Raw genomic sequence first — 16,213 nt, forward strand, 5'->3', positions numbered from 1 at the left:
ATGTTTTGGCACAGTCTCAGAGTCTTGACAGAGCTCCAGAATCACTGAAGGGCTCTCAGAAGGGAAGGGGAACTTGACGGATCACAGCAAAAAGTAAAAAGCAGTGCCTGAGGAAGCTGCAGTCGCCTCCCGGACAAAAGATTTAACTTTGTGATGCCTGCCTGGAAACACCTTTAACCCTCAACCTTCCTCCTGCTGCAGTATTACACCAGATAATACTGCTTCAACTGACTGAATCCTCTACTACCACTGTGAATGCAGTGCTTTTTCTAACTCGGTTATGTTGGACCAAATAAACATGTCTACGAATTCAACGGTTGACCACTGCGAAACACCTAACTTTGACACGTATAAAGCCCTGTCCTGGCTGATGATTGGGGAGTTCGTGCTGGGTCTGCCTCTCAACCTGTCCGTCCTCTACATCTTCATCTTCAGGTATGACAAAACACAATCTCTCAATCAATGCATCGCTTTCTTTTTCTTTGATTAAGTCAGTAAAAAAGCAGATAGAGGTCGGTAAAAAAAAGCCCTCTGGAAAGGAAAGAGTTACCTCGAGGTCTAGACATTGAACATTAACTTAATAGGTAATGATCCACAACTCATTAGCGGTTGGGAATTTCCCAACATTTAACCTTATCTGAGTGATTCAAACCTTGGTATGACAGTAAAATATAACTTAGTAACACTGCTGCTAATCCTCTCTATGACCTGGATGACTGAACAATGTCTCAGACCAGAACTGACATTATGTCATTGTTAAAACATGTCGAGCATTTCACTCTCGGAGTTTGATGAAATTCGATTTAGCGTGTCGTGATGCAAAACTATGCCGTTGTTGAAATTTTTACTATTATGAAGTTGTGATTCCTGCCAAGAAGAAATGCTAATGAGTGCACACATCTGCTCATTTCAATAGAAGAGGAAGAGGAGTAGGAGGAGGAGGAGGGTGATGTTAACATCCTGTTTGGATTCTTAATTATTTGTGGGTAGAAAACTTGACAAAATCAGGTCAACAAATGTTAAACTTTACTTTACATAAACTTTAAACAAGCAGAGCTGCTTTGAGTTGTAAATGATCCATAAACATATTTATAATTATTAACCATAGAGAGATATCTGACATGCAGGTGAGAATCCAGCGCACGTTACGGTATGTTCCTTTGAAATGCCAAAAATGTCTGGAATCCAACGCCCGTTTTTACCTTGCATCACCTCAACCTCAGACAAGCAGAATATAATGACTCATTTTGCTGCACCTCCTCAGAATATAAGTCCTTTTTAAAGAGCGCAGGTTAAACTTGATGAGCTGTGTGCATTGTCTTGAGGTTTTGGGGGTTTCTTTATATAAGTGAGATGAACTGATAAGCATTTATAATTTATAATATAGTAACAATAACACATTGTTCTGTTGATAAGAGGATCTTTGAACGGCTTCCAGCAGACAGGTGTTTGGTGTAAAGTGCAAAAAGAAAAAAAAGGAGTGGCAATAATAATAATAAGATAAAGAGATAAAGAGCTAGAGAGATAGACAGACCCAACCTCTAAGCACCTCTGTACTTCCTTTGTGAGACATCCTGTCAGATGACTGCACAGATTACATCTAAAACATTTCTTATTTTCTTTTATCAATTCATTTATTTTTACTGTATTGTCATAATTTAATCTTATTCAAGTATTGTCAATATTTATGCATTTATTTTTAGTTTTATTTAATTCATTTATTAGGGTTAGGGTTCATTTGTTTAGGTGTTTATTTTATTTCATTTTTCTCTCCCTCTCTCTCTCTCTCTCTCTCTCTCTCTCTCTGTCTCTGTCTCTCTCTCTGTCTGTCTCCCTGTCTCTCTCTCTCTCCCTCTCCCTCTATCTGTCTCCCTGTCTCCCTCCCTCCTTCTCTGTCTCTCTCTCTCTCTCTCTCTCTCTCCCTCTCTCTCTGTCATTCTCTCTCCCTCTGTCTCTGTGTGTCTCTCTCTCTGTCCCTCTCTCTCTCCGGGGGGAGGGGGTGGAGGGGCTTTAAAAGTATGCATGTATGTTTATTTTTGATGCAGAAACAAACAAACTGCAGCCCTGACAACACACTAACAGCTTTTTGTCAATAACTTCCTCTTTAGGTTCAAATTCTGGAAGAACAAAAGCATCTTCCTCTTCAATATTGTGGTTGCCGATTTCCTGCTGGTGGTGTGTCTTCCCGCCAAGGCCTACCACTACCAGCATGGCCAGAGACGCAGCTCCAACAGCGTCGTGTGTAAGACCCTACTCTTCATGCTGTTCCTCAACAGAGGGGCCAGCATCGGCTTCCTCATCACGCTGTCCCTCGACCGCTACTTCAACGTGGTCCATCTCGGGAGGAGGAACTTCGTCAAAGTGCTGAAGAAGACTCCTCAGATCTCCATCGTGATCTGGCTCCTCCTGCTACCCCTCACCATCCCCACCATGGTGAAGACCTTCGAGTGCTGCAACAGTCACGGCCGAGAGGTGGAGACGTATTTCCACGATGTGACGGACACATTCAGAGAGGTACTGCTCTGGTTTTATTTTGACTTGATTTGATTTGCATCGACTTAGCTACAGAATAGTAGTACCTTAGACATGAAAACAGGAAGTGCTCATCATAATTTCATTGAAACAAGAACATAAATGAGTCTGGTATATATATTCCCGTACCATCCAAAGGTTTACAGTTAGATGAAGAAGAACTGTACGCTATCTCAAATCTTCACTTCCTATCACGTTTTATTTGGTTCCCTGCTCATCACTCGCAACAGAAGCCAACCTTGGCAGGTATCACAGCATGTTCATTCTCACATATCTCTGCTGTAACATTATATTTAAGGTTTGAATTACTTGTAAATTGTCTGTGATCGATCACGATTACAATGTTTTGCATCTATGGAGAAAAACATCAACAATGCAATCAGTGCTCCAAAAATCAGTCCAAGTGCCTGTAAATCCATAAATGAAGAGCTGAGCCCATCTTTAGTACAAGTTTATAAGTAAAGTCCAACTATTATGGGTTGAGCATAGCTCAGTGGGTAGAGCACCCGCCCCATGTGTAGAGGCTACAGTCCTCGGTGCAGGCGACCCCGGTTCGAATTCCGCACCGAGCGGTCCTAACCTGCATGTCATTCCCCCCTCTCTGCCTCCAGTTTCCTGTCTCTCTACTAACCTGTACATTAAAGGCAAAAAGCCTCAAAAAAAAAAATCCAACTATTATTTGTTTGGCTTCAGAGGATTTGGACTGACGGACTTCAATCCCTTGATAATGATAATATAATAGTATAATAATATAAAAGGGCAGGGCTGGGATTGGAGAGTGGGCGCTACACTGTAAAAACACAGACTGTCATTATGGTTGGGGACAAAGTTTGACAGGCCTATTCACAGGGACATGCTGTAATATGCTGTAATATAAATTACAATAAGGGAAACACCCGGTTTGAACTTCCTGATTGATTAAAATGCCTTAATATATTCAAGTACACAATAATATAAAGATATATCTACATGTAACTATTTAAATGCATGCATCTGGAGTCTACTGGCATGATGTATATAGATCTCATTAGATGCTTGATGTTAGGGCTGGGCGATATGGACCAAAAGTCATATCCCGATATATTTAGGCTGAATATCGATATACGATATATATCCCGATATTTTTATCGCAAAGTGAGAGCAAATGTTTAGTCACAGTCAAAGCCAAATATGACATGTCACAATTAATTTGATTGAAACCAGCAGGATGAAATAATGCTCAGCTGTTCAAAGAACAATAAAATGTAAACATAAATACTGTATAACCACAGGAGTACGTTCTTTGAAATCAAAGCTCCATAAGGTGCACATTTAAATGAAAAATATAGCCCATCTTAAATAAAAATAGCCCATAAAGTAAAATAAATATATTTATATGAGAAAAGCATTAACATTTTGACAACTATAAATGGCTTATTAAAATTGTATTTTATTAAAAGTAATTGCGACTGGGTAGCTCATATCTCGGGTACATGGTTTTCAGTAGCTTTTTAAATCTGACTTGTTTCACAGTTGCAACAGGGATCACATCTTTAGCGATGCGATAAGTGACTGCTTTAGTTATAGTACACCACTTGTCACTTTTTTTTTCATACGGTATACTGCGGGAAAATGAAGCTTGCAGTGAGCTTTGTTTCGGGGCTGGAGCTTTTGCGGGTTGTGGATGGCTTGCAGCTGGGGCTTCTGCAGCGCGCAGTTTCACACACTCTTCGTACTGCAGTTTGTGCCACTGTTTTAGGTGGTGGAAAAGATTTGTAGTGCTTCCACCCCTGGCTGTAACTTGTTTATGTCACCTACTATATATAACGTGATTTTGTTGCTCATCTGATACTTTGAATCCGAACCATCTCCATATTACTGAGCCACTACTTTTTCTTTTACCAACCAATTCGTCCACGCTCCACAGACGTTGTTGCTTCCTCCAAGTTTGTTGAAAAGTGCCGGAGTGTGTGCTCCAGCCCCTCCCCCCTCTGTGGGTGAAAGAGGAGGGGCGGGGGCGCGGGGAGCAGTGCAGTGCAGAGAGCTCCGGGTCAGCAGCTTGTTTGGAGCAAGGATCACAGCGCAAATTTGAAATATATATACGTATATCGATATATGCGATATGGCCCAATTCCATATCTCATTAAAAAATATATCGATATATTTTTTATATCGATATATCGCCCAGCCCTACTTGATGTTATTTTGCTCTACGGCAGGGGTGTCAAACATGCGGCCCGTGGGCCAAAACCCACCAAGGGGTCCAATCCGGCCCACTTTCTTTCTTTCTTTCCTTCCTGTCTTCTTTTCTTTCCTTCCATCTTTCCTTCCTGTCTTGTTTTCCTTCCTGTCTTGTTTTCCTTCCTTCCTTCCTTCCTTCCTTCCTGTTAATGATCTGGCCCACATCAGATCAAATTGGGCTGTTTGTGGCCCTTTAATGAAAATGAGTTTGACACCTCTGCTCTACGGGATCCTAACAATCTTTCTCATGATCACTTTTCCATTTTTTTTATAGGTCGTCTTCTTCACCCAGATCATCATCCCCTTCATCATCCTCGTCTACTGCACGGTGCGCATCGTCAACCGCCTGAGAAAGAAGACCGTTGGGGAGAAGACTAAACTGAGGCGAGCCGTCTACGTGGTCATGTCCGTGGTGGTGGTCTTCTCCATCTGCTTCCTGCCTTGCACGATAGCCCGAGCGGTGCTGCTCTACTTCAGGCTGCAAAAAATGCAGGCGGAGGAGGACGTGGCGGTCCAGGTCTACGACGCCCTCATGGTTCTGTCTTACGCGGACTGCCTGCTGGACCCGCTCGTGTACTGCTTCTGTAACTCGGGGTTTAAAGACGCTTATATAACCGCCTTCTGTCCTGGGCCTCTGCAGGTGAAGCTGCTCAATGCCAACTTCGGATTGGGAAGTGGAGCGACAACCATAACGACAAATTCTGCAGCAAAAACAGTCACTTCGCCAATAATGGAGAAATCGTGATTGGGGTTTTTTTTTGCTTTTTAATTATTGTTTCAAGTATCTCTTACCAGTATGCCTCAACCACACAGACCTGCATAACCACTGCTCCATCTACACAGGTGTTTTCAGCAGAGTCTCAGAGAAAAGTTGAGTTACTGAGGTCATTCACTCAGAGGCTGAAAACACAACGGGTGTAGCAGAGCCGCCTCATACTCCATAACTCATATATAGTGTTAGATTTCCTGTTCCTGTTCCTGGTCATGGTCAATCTGGAGCCACGTTTGCTCAATGTGAGATGTTTCACTTTGTGGATATGATAGTAAATTGATTGTAGTTTTATAGATAAAATAATGTGCAAAAATTATGATTTAAAAGCAGTTTGCGCTTTAGTTGCATAATATCCTTGAAAAAGTGCCTTCATGTGTCTTATCATGTGATTTGTTGAAATAGTTTTCATTTTAAATCTTTAATTGAAGCTGGAGAATGCAAGATTTTTTTTGTTTAACCCAGAATGGCAATGACAGTTAAGGGGGGGGATGCTTTATCTGACCTTATCTTACTTAAGAATTTGATGCATTTGTGCAAGCCTAGACATGCCACAGGATTAATGGCCAAACAGTGCACAATGTTGCATCTAACATGAGATTTAAAAACTGTGAACTACAGAGAGATTTATCTGGAAATAAGTTAGTGTAGCAAGCATTGTGTGAACTTGTGAATGTAACACACTGCAGGTTTAAAGGACAGATCTTTTATTAGAGTTGAAGAACTAATTATTTTATATCTGCACTTTTTTCAACATGAAATACCGCTTGATATAAGGTTGATAATGTGCCTTACAAGACTCATCAGTTAAAGTGTATGGCTATAAACTTATCACTTCCCGACAACCAGAAATCCTGTTAAAACACTCCACAAATGAATGAAGCCGAGTCTGTGTGGGCATGTACAGTCCTGTGAGCTGCGTTGTTCAGTCAAAACAACTGCAAACAACTGCAAACACCAGCGTTGGCATACAGAGCATTTAACTGGATCAACAGGGCTGTAACATCCACATGTGGCTCTGAGAGCTGCATCAATCAATCAACATGCAAAATCATGTGTTAAGGTGTAAATAGACTTATCAGTTGCATGCATTTAAATAGTTACATGTAGATATATATATTTTTATATTATTGTGTGTACTTGAATATATTAAGGCATTTTATTCAATTAGGATGTATTTCAAACCAAGTGTTTCCCTTGTAAATGTATATTACAGCATATCATGTCCCTGCAAGTGAACCTGTCACAATAATTACATTATCGACTTATTGCACAATAACTATATATGGACTTATCAACCCTTTTTTTTACCTCAATATTGCCACACTTCACATTAACAGCTAAGAGACTGCAGAAGTGATCAGCACCACTTACATCCAGGCCCATAATGCCAGTCTGTGTAGCGCCCCCTCTTTGCATTATCATGCCATTATCATTATGTCTGAGGCAATATATCGTCCAATGAATGTAGTTATCGTGACAGGTCTACCTGCAAGAACTACAAAGCATTCAACAGCATCATTAAGTATAGAAACATACTGTATACCAACCTGTTGGTACTGTACATTTATCCCAACTGTGTTTGCAGAACTATCAATTATCACTCAGGAAACTCTTTGTATGTTTCTCTACGTGAGTCTGTGTCAAGTATCGAGTTCATACCTCAAACCTGTTGGACCTGTCTTAACTGGGGTTTGCCCCCCCCCGCCCCCCTCAGAGATAATGTTATCTAACTATTCCTGACATTACTCAACACTGCACATTTACATTCCAGCATCTAACAGCTCCAGGAATCTTTTCTCTGTGGTTATAATTACTCTGCCAACAACAGATGTGTTAACTGATTACTGGCGTTGTGGCCTCTTTAATAATCAAGAGTTTAATAATATGTCGGACTTTAATAAGAGGTAAAAGTCAACATCCACCACAGAAATGTCAAACCTGAGTGGATTACAGGAAACCTAGAAGGAGGTTGTAAATTTCCCCTCATTCACACTGTATACATTTTTTGTAACACTGATGATGAAAATCAAATTATTTGTATAAGATTGAGATACCGCGCGCAGATGTTTGTATACTACTGCTGTAAATACACAGGGGAGGGGAGGGTGAGGGGGGACACAGGTGATACAGTTCATACAACTGCACTATGAGTACTGATACACACACTCTGAGCAATGCAGCAACACGCAACGCTTGTACTCTGCAGCAACTTCCACTTTTTTTTGTTGAATGGTGTAATTATTCCAACAGAGAAAAGCACAAAAGCAATACCACTTTAACTACGTAGTTCCTCCATACGTCATTATAGTGTCCACATGTTGACGTCTGTTTCCACTCTTTTAGCAAGAAGGTGTTAAAGTTTGCTCAGCTTGTGTTTGTGAACTCTCTGAGGAAAATGCCCTTAAAACAGGTATTTATCTACAGTGGGTCAACACCCAGATAGCATGCGAATGTGGGCCACTTGAGGCAATGATCCGGCACTGTAGGCATTCTTCTGGCCCGGACAAAACAGACGTGAACCTAAACTGGCCCATGTAGTAAATGCTACATTTGGGCCAAATATCACAAAACGAATATCGCCCATCTTTGGCCGAAATATGGCAAGTATGGCAATGACTAATCCGGATGTGAGCCTAAAGAGGCCCACATATAAGGAAACATACTTGGCCCACCTTTGTTGAAACATATTTGGGCCAGTCTTGGCCGAGCTGGTTTATTTGGTGTGTTTTTGGTTGACATCTGGCATTGTGATGGCTTGGTTATGGCCCACTTTTGGCAAACATGAGCGGACCGCCCAAGTGCCATCATTCCATGCTGTATGTGGGCCGGATGAACATGTCAGGTGTGGGCCAGATATGGGCCAAAAGAATTTTGCTATCTGGGCAGGTCTAAGTCACTGGTCTGTTTCTGCATGCCTCACTTTGACAGATATTTTGGGGTGTGCACCTTTTACTCTGGGCGAGGTTGAGTTAGGAAGGTATTAACCGGACAGCTGGAGGTGGCTGTCAAGTTGAGGCAAGTAGGTTCAGACCAGGAATGACACAGCAAAACAAAGAAAAGAGAAGTGTGAAAGGACAGACCAACAGATGCTAAAAATAAAATGTTATATGAGAACATCTGTGTTGTTTCTTCATTCGAGGTTGGCTGCATGACTTGCTGAGTCAGCTGTGTTAATGCTTATCCTCTGACTGTAAGCTGTCATTAATTAACTCTGCTCATGAAAATAAGTCACTAGTGTTGACTTGGACACTTCATAAATTGAGGAGAAGAGTTATAAAGTCACCACCTTAACCCTTAACCATGCATTTGTTTAAAGTGGGTTGTTAAAGTTGAGTGAAATCCAGATGTTTGCAGTAAGAGGAGTGTGTTTAGTCCAATCCTGACCTGTTTTTAATAGAACCAGCAGTCTGCTCTGCTCCTGCAGCACATGGTGGATCTGCTCGATCAGCTGCTGAAACACTTCACATGGATGATCTGCAACCTGCAAAGAAACACATAAACTTGCATGAGTTGACCAAATGGGGGGAAACTGGTTCGCATGCCAGCATCAGGCAGTTTTAGGGCCGCACTCACTCTAAGGCCAGATGGTTTCAGGACATAATCTAAACTGGTGTTCTACTGCTCCCTAGTGGCAAGAAGATGCAAGCTAAAAGTGGGCATAATACTTGATAAGGTGGCATTGGATTTTACATCATTTCTACAAGAATTACAATATCATTTAAAAGTTACACCCTGGTGTCTTCTTCTGGTAATGGAAATATCAATTTATGATGGATTCCTGTGGCTAGATGTATAAATGATGCACACAAACAAATAGAAATGTGTGCCACTTTATACACAGAGGCCAGCATTTGTCAAATATTCTCAAATCCTTCACACATATATTTATATATTTGAGCTCATTTTTTATTTTTTATTGATACCTTTCTGTGTCTTGGTTGAACAGTGTTCTGCTGTGAAGAAATCGTGTTACTGGTCTTCTGCTATGGATTTAACCTGTATGACTATTGAACGGCTCAACAGAGAAGTTAAAGCGTAATGATTCTGAGAAACTGACGCCAAAAATCTGACATATTTATACTACATTTATCTCAGGCTCCATTAAGTGCACAGTCAGACCTGCCAAACCTGGACGAACTTTCTGAATATCACTTCAGAGGCCTCAGTGTGTCAGATGTGAATCCCTGCTGTTCACACACTGATTTAGGTTAGGTTAGGTTACTTTATTGGTCTCCACCAGGGAGACCAATAAACCCCCCCCCCCCCCCCCCCCCCCCCCAACCCTCCATCAAAGCATTCACACAAGCATTCGCATCACATAACCTCACATCACCCTCACCACATCACCATGTCAACCTACCAAAACATTCATTCTGTCATAAATAGCCTATAGGTTCAGTCACACATCCCAGCACTCCATCACAGACACTCGTTGATCCATTCACTCGCATACATCCACACGCTATCTGGAGTCACGAATACACAATTTCATTTCCATACGCAAAACCATCACATACATTCATGTCTGGCTATTAAGAAGCTTGATTGATACAAGAACAAAAGAATGTTTGTATCGATTGTGCCTGAACAAAGGAAGTCTATGTCTCTTCCCAGATTTCAAAAGGTTATATTCACAGTTCAACACATGAGCACTGTCTGATAAAATGGCATTGTACAAAATGTGCATATGTGGACATAACAGTACATAATTTTCATACATGCAGCAGTCTAACAGATGAAAAAGCACTGATATGAACATTTTCATCACCAAATAACAGATTGTTGTTGTTGTACAAAAACATCTGCCTGTGTTGATACTGCTTTGTGATAAATTTATGTCTGTTTGTACATGTTCTGTCACCTGCCTAAACATTCAGGAGATTTCCAAGGAATATGATTTAACTAAGAAACACACTAACCTACTAATACTGACTCATTTATACAGTTTATGTTGTTTACAGCTCCACAGAAATCACACTTAAAGCCAATTTAAATGTTTTAGAGCTGGTTAATACAACTGTTCTCATCATAGGTAAGCCAGTGGTGATTTTATTACGGGTTTGGCTGCAATAATAATAATAATGCATATTAACACATTAAGTTACGACGGAGTATTAGGGCCATATTGGGGGGGAAAAATCACTAACTTCGAGAATAAAGTCGTCATTTATGAGAATAAAGTCATAATATTGTAACCTGTTGTTTTAGAGGAAGTTGGTAAAATGAGGATCGTGGAGGATTTAGTAGAGTTGTGCTTTAGGATTTTAGGTTTCATAAACAAGGAGATACTTCATCTTTTGGCACATCAGCATCATATCAGTCAAGTATGAGGACTTTAAAAAGAATATGCAAGAAAATGCATCTTTTCCGGAGAAAGAACCAGACGGACTTGGAGGAAATCATCATTATGACTTTATTCTCATAAATCTACCATTTTATTCTCGTAATATTATGACTTTATTCTCGAAGTTTGAGATTTTCTTTTCTCAATGTGGCCCTAATACTCCGTCGTATTAAGTTAACGTTACAATGGAAAGTTTCGTTTAACAACCTGCGACACACGAGGAATATAATATGACTTTTTCCACTAGCGAAATAACTAAATAGCTTTCAAAATGCGTAACGTCAGTCTAAGGTTATTAACATTTAATCTTTCCCCAATAATAGCAGGTCTGCTTTAATTTAAATGAACTTAATTCACAGTTTTTAACTTTCCACATCCACCACAGTGTGTTTACCTCTGCAGTTAAAAGAAGCGTCCTCACATGAGGAAGCAGCCGGAGTGAAGAAAGGATGTTGAAGAAAGGAAAGCATGTTTAATGTCATGTTGGAGTTAATTTGTAGTCTGCTAAAATGGCACGATGCATTTATCATTTATCAATTAATCCCGCGTGATATTTGGATGAAAACAGTGGAGATGAAAGGTCACATCCTCCTTTTGTTTGTCTGCAGACTGCACGCTGCTGCCACCTGCCGACCGAAATTTGGGTACTGCAAGTGAGCAAACTGAATTTACAGGTGTCAGTTTTTGCATAGTTTTAGAGCCATAAATTGATGTCAAAATGCGTGCCTGCTACGTTTAATGCGTTATTTTAATTGGAAAAACAAAATAAAACAATGGAAAACACAATCAGGCAAACACCACATCATGTATACAGTCTATACAACTCAGAAACCAGCTACACATATAAGGAAATGATGAATATGACATAATAAATTAGATATGAAAATAATAAGGACTTAATTAAAATAAATAAGGTATACAAAAACCAGGAGGGGTTTAGTCACAAGTTTATTTTAGTCAGATTTCAGGGAACAGAGTTTTATAATAGACAATTTAAATAAAGAGTTCAATTCTAAGAGGAAAGGTGCCATTTTTAGTTTAGTAGTGATGTTTTAGAGAATTTTCTGTTTATGAATAAAAAATATAGTAAAATTACAAATGTTGCAATGTATATAATGCGTACAGGTTGGCAGGTATGCTCAGTGGATTGTTGTATACAGCATTTAGTGTTTTCTTCTTTTTTTGCAGCAATGGTTCTTTTGAGTGACGGATCTACATTTGTCCCATATCTGTTGTTGTTTGGGTCTATTGTGGATAGTAGAAGACACAATTATAATGTTTATTCTAATTTCATGCCTTCTCTTGCTGCTGAATGAACACAGAGGAAACACTAGCAAGAAAAAATGACACCAAAAAAAACACGAACATTGTATCATGAATAGCTGTTTTGTGTGAAAACATTGTTTGGTGGACTTCATTTAATCTAAGATATTTTCTACAATACAAGAATAGGTATAGCTTACTTGCTGCATCATCTTGTTCAGTGTCTGAGGAGCTTCACCACTCAGGCTGACAGGAGTCGACTGGGATCGTCCCGTAGAGACAGCATCATCAGAGCTCAGGAAAGAGAAGCGCTGGTCCTCCTGCTTCACTTCACTGATTCCAGGTGTTGGTGGGATAGATGGAGGCTGATTCAACTGTGTGCACATCTTCAGGCAAGTTCTCTCCGTAGTTATTTCAGCAGACATCTAAATTATAAGTGGATAATTAACCAACAGAAAAATTAAGCACCAAGTTTCCATGAAGTTTGACAAAGTGCTGGTGGCTAAGAGTCATTGGGATATGTGTTGTTGGATGCTAACTTTGTTAAAATGACAGTGATCCGTAGTGATTGATACAGAATCTATTTAGGAGTAATTGAATTGATTAGTCCACTGTTGAGGATGACCAAACTCAGGATCAGGTTTAGGCTAGTTGTATGAGAAACAAACAGGACAATTAAAACTCTGCCACTGCGAGTTTAACTAACATGCTAACTAACATAACATTAAATAAAACATATTTAAAGAAAAAAACACTGTAAGTAAGCCTTGTGTCATACTAGTACCACTTACACAGGTTATGTTATTTAATACTTTATACTTTATCTATCTATCTATCTATCTATCTATCTATCTATCTATCTATCTATCTTAACATTACATGATTGGGTTATGAAGTTAATATAGAACATTTTTCTAGGGTTGAGTCTTTATTGAAATATTTTATTAATATTGAAAATCAATTCAGATTTTTTAAAATATTAAGCTAACGTATAGTTACATTTTCTAACGACACGAGCTGAGAATTTAACAGCTGTTAAGATTAAAATAAACATTTCATAGTCTAGCTGCCATTAGTAGTCTATTTATTATTAAACCTTACCTTTTCTTTTCGTCGCAGCTGAGTTGACAGTTGAGGGAAGTTGACGGTTGCTACAGTAACGAAGCGTCACCATCATCACCATCACCATGGTAACCAGACGCTTGTTTAATAACTATATTACACGTTATCTAAAGTTATAATATAGACCAAAATCTCAATAAGGACAGTTCAGCGAAAAGTACAATCTCCATGGCGACGTTAGTAACACACTACCCAATCACAATCTGTACTTTTACACCAGGACACGCGCAGGTAATCTATTTAATCATTAGTACCGTGTATTAACCTTAACGAAGAAAACTGGTTAAAGGACGAGTTCACAATTTTCCAAATGTGTTACACCAGCAGTCAGGTGTCTTTCCTCCTCCTGTTCATAATGACTATTTAAAAAGCTCCTTCATATTGTTAGAGATTGTTAAATGCAGTCCATATGTCAGTAGAGAGAGTAGACAGGAGTCTAAAAGGTTTTATTTACTTGATCAAGGAGAAGTGAATGAATGATAAACTTTGAACCACACAGATAATGGTCAGATCAAACACATTTAGAACATACTGTATTTAGCCTACTGGTCTCAAGACAAAACATTGCTTAGAGACGACACTCCCCTTTTCTTTCTTTCTTTCTTTCTTTCCTCAGAGGGACTGGCACTAAAAACACTGTAACGTTGAAACATAGCAGATGAAGATTTGACTCATTTGGACAAAACTGAAGCTTCATATTAGCTTCAGATCAACTTTTAAATACTTTTTTTTTTACACAGAAGGATTTACTGTGGATTGTAAGTTTATTATGAAGGGATCTTCTAATGGTCAGTATGAACAGGAGGACTGATTACAGCATGCGCTCATAATACCATCTTAAAAAGGTATTTAATTTCTCTTTATTTTGCTTTTTATTTTGCCTTTCTAATATCAAAAGGAAGGAAGGAAGGAAGGAAGGAAGGAAAGATGGAAGGAAGGAAAGAAAAGAAGACATCATCCTTCCTTCCTTCCATCTTTTCTTCCTGTCTTCTTTTCCTTCCTTCCTTCCTTCCTTCCTTCCTTCCTTCCTTCCTGCCTTTCTTTCCTTCATCTTCTTTTCGGTCCTTCCTTTCTTTCATCCTTCCTTCCATCTGTCATTCCTCCCTTTCTTCTTCCTTCCTTCCTTCCTTCCTTCCTTTCCTTCCTTCCTTGCTTCCATCTGCATGTGCTCATACCTTTGACCTACCACTGGATGGCAGCATAATCCCATCTTCATCTCCTAACTACTGACGGCTTCAGAAACAGTCTCAAATGTTTTGGTGAATTAAAGAAATAACTAGTGTTTGTATAAAATAAAAGATATTAATAATGTTAGCTGTGTCACTTCTATGTACAGTATGAGTTTCAGAGAGTTTAGTTTTAATCCCCTTATTTTTTTTAAAAGTGTTTCCACAGATTAAACAGCTCCCTCTTGTACAATTATGCACAGCAGTCACAATTTATGTTAATTTTTGTTTCCCCCCTCGGACTAACTGTCAGAATTAGAATAAGTAGCTGAGCAAGAACTTGCCAGATTGTTAGTGTCAGCACAAATTAAAGGTCTTACCGACTTAGTTTGCCAATATAATGCATTTTTTATTCTAATATGGAATCTGATGCAATGTAGTTTGATCCACTGTGGACTTATTGTACAGCTCAAACGTGTAAAAAAGTGAAATCTAAGGCATTGATCCATGTAATGATGGATTTGAGGAGGTAAGTAGAGCCAAATAATGCTAAATAATGTCAAATATTCTGTGGTTTCAGCTCCTCATGTGATGACTGACAGTAAACTGAATATCTAAGTTGTTCTCAGGTTAGGTTAAGCTTATTGCATCACGTTAGACTTGGAGAAATGGTAAATAGTATTTTTTTTTCACTATTTTCTAACATTTTATAGATTAAATGATTCATCGGTTAATAAAGAAAATAATCTGCATTTGATTCATTAACAAAAATGCAGCTCTAATGTCATTATACATGTAGATGAAGACTTACAGAGTTCTGCAGCCGAGCTGAATAAGAATTAAGAACATTTTTATGAATTTTATTTTATTTTAATTTTTTTATTTAATTTTATATTATTTTATTTGTTATTTTATTTTATTTTATTCTATTTTTTCATTTTTATTTTTTATTTTATATTATTTTATTTTATTTATTATTTTATTTTATTTTATTTTATTTTATTTTATTTATTTATTTTTTCCCTTGTGGTTTTTCACTGTTTCTAAGGGAGATGAAAACAAGGACATATGATAATTTACTTTATTTATATACCTGTGTCTTTGAGTTTAATGACCAAAATAAAATAAACTAAATGTTATGTAAAAGAAAATTAATTTACATTTATTATATTTATTTCGAACATGAGAATGAAAACAGATAAATAAACCAATAAAACAAGCTATAAATATAAATATAAACCTATAAAACAATTCCTCCTCGTCCATATAGCTCTTAAAAATAGTTGAAACCTCTTAAAATATGTTTCTGTGCAGGTTTGGGGAGAGAGAGAGAGAGAGAGAGAGAGAGAGAGAGAGAGAGAGAGAGAGAGAGAGAGAGAGAGAGAGAGACAGAGACAGAGACAGAGAGAGAGAGAGAGAGAGGGAGAGAGAGACAGAGAGAGAGACAGAGAGAGAGAGAGAGAGAGAGACAGAGACAGAGAGAGGGGGGAGAGAGAGAGAGACAGAGAGGGGGGGGAGAGAGAGAGAGAGAGGGAGAGCAACAGAGAGAGAGAGACATAGAGAGAGAGAGAGAGAGAGAGAGAGGGAGAGAAAGAGAGAGAGAGAGACAGAGAGAGAGAGAGAGAGAGAGAGAGAGAGACAGAGAGACAGACAGAGAGAGAGAGAGAGAGAGACAGAGGGAGAGAGAGAGAGACAGAGGGAGAGAGAGAGAGAGAGAGAGAGAGAGAGAGAGAGAGAGAGAGAGAGAGACAGAGACAGAGAGAGAGAGAGAGATAGGGAGAGAGAGAGAGACAG

At 39.0% G+C, this 16,213-nt stretch overlaps 1 protein-coding gene across 1 annotated transcript; it reads left to right on the forward strand.

The window, feature by feature from the left end:
- The first annotated feature begins 298 nt into the window (after positions 1-298).
- LOC128377484 (12-(S)-hydroxy-5,8,10,14-eicosatetraenoic acid receptor-like) lies at positions 299-5,497 on the forward strand. The gene is made up of 4 exons (XM_053337436.1): positions 299-435; positions 1,109-1,127; positions 2,083-2,514; positions 5,027-5,497. The coding sequence occupies exons 1-4, from the start codon at positions 299-301 to the stop codon at positions 5,495-5,497; spliced, it is 1,059 nt and encodes a 352-aa protein (XP_053193411.1).
- Positions 5,498-16,213: the final 10,716 nt, after the last annotated feature.

Source organism: Scomber japonicus, chromosome 17 (genome assembly GCF_027409825.1).
Source record: "Scomber japonicus isolate fScoJap1 chromosome 17, fScoJap1.pri, whole genome shotgun sequence".
Lineage (NCBI taxonomy): Eukaryota > Metazoa > Chordata > Actinopteri > Scombriformes > Scombridae > Scomber > Scomber japonicus.